This window comes from Aythya fuligula, chromosome 25 (genome assembly GCF_009819795.1).
Source record: "Aythya fuligula isolate bAytFul2 chromosome 25, bAytFul2.pri, whole genome shotgun sequence".
NCBI lineage: Eukaryota > Metazoa > Chordata > Aves > Anseriformes > Anatidae > Aythya > Aythya fuligula.
Genome location: NC_045583.1, coordinates 4,627,035 through 4,631,174, shown reverse-complemented (window position 1 = coordinate 4,631,174; position 4,140 = coordinate 4,627,035). Strand labels below are relative to the sequence as shown.

Below are 4,140 nucleotides of genomic sequence, written 5' to 3'. Positions count from 1 at the left end.
ATGGCAGGATCTTGCGAGATCAGCAACATTTTGTCCAAGTACAACAGCACCATGTACCAGCAGGAAGAGCCGCAGCTGGCCCTGGATGTGCTGGGACACCCTGGGGACGACGGCAGCCTGGGGCTGAGCTTCCCCCCCAGCCTGCCCCCGGTAGACACCACAGGTAGGATGGGGCGAAGCGGTGGTGGGATGTTTGGGGGGAGCCCCCACGGAGGGGAGAAGTGAGGCAGCCTTGGAAGAGCACCCCCAGGGTCCCAGGGGGGCAGGTCGATGGTTTGCACCGTGCCTCAGTTTCCCCAGGGGGGTGTTGGCTGGAAGGTTGCCAGAGGATGTGCTGGGTGGCACCAGGTGCCAGGCCCATAATACAAACCCCATAACCCCAGCCCCATAATCCAAACCCTATAAACCCAACCCCATAATTGCAGCCCATAAACCCAGCCCCATAACTCCAGCCCCATAATCCCAGCCCCACAACCCCAGCCCCATAAACCCAGCCCCATAATCCCAGCCCCATAAACCCAGCCCCATAATCCCAGCTCCATAAACCCAGCCCCATAACCCCAGCCCCAAAACCCCAACCCCATCATCCGAACCCCCCACGGCCCCAGCCCCATAATCCCAGCCCCTGAGCCCCGCTCTCCGTCCCTTGCAGAAACGCCAGAGTGGTTCAGTGAGCTCCCGTACTTCTGGACCAAGGTGCAGGTGCTGGAGTGGATCAGCTACCACGTGGAGAAGAACAAGTACGACGCCAGCATCATCGACTTCTCCTGCTGCAACATGGACGGGCACACGCTCTGCCACTGCAGCCGGGACCAGATGCGCCACATCTTTGGCCCCCTGGGGGACGAGCTCTACGACCGCCTGCACGAGATCAGTGAGTGTCCCGACGTCCCCTTTGTCCCCAGGCCGAGAGAAAGGCTGAGACCCCCCCGCCCCGTGCCAGAATGGGACCCCCGGAGCTGCTCGGGGTGGCACGGGGAGCAGCGTGCAGCAGGGCTGGGCTCAGCTCCTGGCGGGCGCCGTTCCCCGTTGCACCAAAATAGGATCACTAATCGCAGTCCCCTCACCTCTACAGCCTCTGATGAGCTGAACTGGATCATCGACCTGCTGGAGAAAGAGGATGCCAATTCCCAAGAGACCTTCCTGGACACCAGCCACATGGGTACGAGAGGGGCATCGGCCACGGCTACCCCCCAGGGGCCAAAATGTGGGCACGGGCAGGGCTAACCCCCTTGTCCCCTTCTCTGCCCCTTCCAGAGCTGGCAAACCCCTGTGCCAAGGATTCCCTGGAGGACCTGAAGCCCACAAACCCTTTCCTCTTCACGGACATCACCTGCTCGCCCGATGCCATGTCCCCAGGCAGCTCCGATGTCTCAGGTCAGTGGTTTCACCGGGAACCACGGGCGGGTTTGGGGCCGGTACCTGGCTGACCCCGGGGGCCTGGTGGGGCGGAAAAAAAAGGGGAAACACCTCCGGGTACAAATCGCTCGAGGTCTGAGCCCCGTCCCTTTGCCCCCCAGGGCCTGCCATGTCCCACAGCCCCAACTCCCAGGACTCCGGTGGAAGCGACCTCGACCTCGACCCCGTGGAAGCGAAGCTCTTCCCTGACGGTGAGCTGCGGGCATCCCCCCCAGAGCTTGTGCCAGCCATTTAGGGACAAGCCCTGAACACCCATCCCCAACCCCAAAATGGGTATTTTGGGGCCCTTTTCTCCCCGTTGAGCTGCGCCCGGGTGGGAAGGGGCAGGCGATGGCAGCGGGGTGAGGGCTGAAGCCGGAGGTGCCGGGTGCTGGAAGCATCGAGCCCAACTAGTGGTGGGACTGGGGACACTGGGGATGCAGGGAGGCAGTGGGATTTGGGGAAGGAGCGGCGTGCTGCCCTAAAAACCAAGGCTCCCCTGTGTCGGGGGGGGATGATGTGGGATGGGAAGGGGCAGACTCCGCTCTCCGGGGATGGGTCCCTGGTGCCTGGGCTTGAAAAGTGGGCGCAGCCCCTGACACCCCCAGCCAGCTCTGCCCTGCTCCCGAGGGAGATGTCTCTGTCTGGGGAGGGGGCTGCACGCTGGAAGACCCTGCAGGTGGGATAACACATCCATCCCCTTGTCGGTGTGCGCAGACGGCTTTGCTGGGAGCAAGAAAGGGGACGGCAAACACGGCAAGAGGAAACGGGGACGGCCCCGAAAGCTCAGCAAGGAGAACAGAGACTGCCTGGAGGGCCGGAAGAGCAAGCACTGTACGTACACCTCCAAACACCTCCGGCCTCCCAGGGGGAATGCCTGCCCCAGCCTGGTCCTCGGGGCTTTGGGGAAATTTGGGGAAGGACCGTGTCTGCTGGCAGGAGGCTGGGCAGAGCCGCGGGCAGGAGTTTCCGTGCCCTGACGGCTCCGTCTCCCCTCGCAGCCCCGAGAGGCACCCACCTGTGGGAGTTCATCCGGGACATCCTGATCCACCCGGAGCTGAACGAGGGGCTGATGAAGTGGGAGGACCGGCGGGAGGGCGTCTTCAAGTTCCTGCGCTCCGAGGCGGTGGCCCAGCTCTGGGGCCAGAAGAAGAAGAACAGCAGCATGACCTACGAGAAGCTGAGCCGGGCCATGCGGTGAGTGCTTCCCCCGTCCCCAAAGGGGATCCTGCTCCCCCCCCAGGGCTCAGCCTTGACCCCCGCATCCAACGGGGCTGCACCCAGAGCCCTGACCCCAACGCTTATCCCCCCACCCCCAGGTATTACTACAAACGTGAAATCCTGGAGAGGGTCGACGGGCGCCGGCTGGTGTACAAGTTTGGGAAGAACTCCAGCGGCTGGAAGGAGGAGGAGGTGCTCAACAGGAACAAGGAGCTGTAGGAGCCCCGGACGCAGGGGGCCGTGGAGCCCTCCTGGGCCAGCCCCGAGCCTGGCTCCTGGCAGGAAAATTCGGCAGCTGCTGCCCCACGCAGCCTGTGAAACTCCGACATGCTCACGAGTGCTGGCGACCGCTGGCACCGAGGTGTTTAAAGCTAATATTTTGGCTTCAGTAGGTTATTGCAAACCATTATTTCCCTCGTTGGATTTGTACCTCCGACTCGGAGAGGCAGTGACTTCGGCTGTTTGAAAGCCTGGACAGGAGAAAAGGGGGAAAAAAAAAAAAAAAGTCTGAGGTGGCACCGAGTGGGTGTCCTGCTGTCACCCAGCGCCTCGCCGCCCATCGGATGGGAGCCTCCAGCTCTCTCCCCACCGCTGCTGGTGCCGTGAAGGTGCTGCTGCCCCGGATGCCCTTTGTGGGGTGAGCGGGGCCCCTCTGCAGCAGCAGCAGCAGCGCCTGCCAGGAGACGACGGGAGCACAGCAGAGAGCAACTCCCCACCCCGCAGAGCCCGCAGAGGGGATGCTCGGGGCACCAGGGTCTGTCCGTGTCACCAGCAGCCTAGGAACAGGCCATTTCCCCGAGGGTGGCTTCTAATTTATGTAAAAAAAAAAAACAACAAAACAGCAAGGAGTGAATGTACAGATTTATTTTTTCACGAGGAAGATGTTCTGCCTGGCAGCGTGCTCCCTGTCCTGCGGCAGGCGGTGATGCTCAGCTGGCCTGAGGCCACGTCCCGGGGGCGCAGACTGGCTCTGTGCCCCGCAGCAGGAGGGGGATGCCAGCCCAGCGGGCGCCCGGCAGGGGCGAGTGGATTCCTCCTTTTGAGCTCGGGAGGATAAAAGGAATAAATTGTTTGTCTGGGTTTTTGTACCTCCGTCTCCTTGTGCTTGCTTTTCCTCGGGCCGGACGCGTGTTACCTGGGATGTCCCCGTGCTGATCCCCTTCTGCCACCGTCCCTCTTGCTTGCCGTGGCCTGGACTCGCTGGCCCCACTGATCCAGACCCGCTGGCCACCGTGGCACAGGGTGGCAGGGTCCTCCCGGGCTCTGCCTGTCCCCATGCTGAGAGCGAGAGCTGGAGGCCGTGTCCCCAAGCCAGCGGGGCAGGGGCACCCTACACCAGCTCCCCAACCCTGTTCCAAAAATCTTGTGGGGCAAAATCCTGGCCCCACAGCCCCCCGTGCAGCGGTCGCTGGTGAAAGGTCCCTCAGCACCCTCCATAATTAGGTCCCCGGCCAGGCTGGTGGTTGAGGCAGGCAGAAGGCACGGCAATTTTATCTTATTTTATTCTTTTAATGCTTGCTC

At 62.4% G+C, this 4,140-nt stretch overlaps 1 protein-coding gene across 1 annotated transcript; it reads left to right on the top strand.

Moving 5' to 3' along the window:
- On the top strand, nt 1-2,838 carry ELF3 (E74 like ETS transcription factor 3). The gene is made up of 8 exons (XM_032203333.1): nt 1-163; nt 653-874; nt 1,076-1,162; nt 1,258-1,377; nt 1,521-1,610; nt 2,116-2,232; nt 2,400-2,595; nt 2,718-2,838. The coding sequence occupies exons 1-8, from the start codon at nt 1-3 to the stop codon at nt 2,836-2,838; spliced, it is 1,116 nt and encodes a 371-aa protein (XP_032059224.1).
- Nucleotides 2,839-4,140: the final 1,302 nt, after the last annotated feature.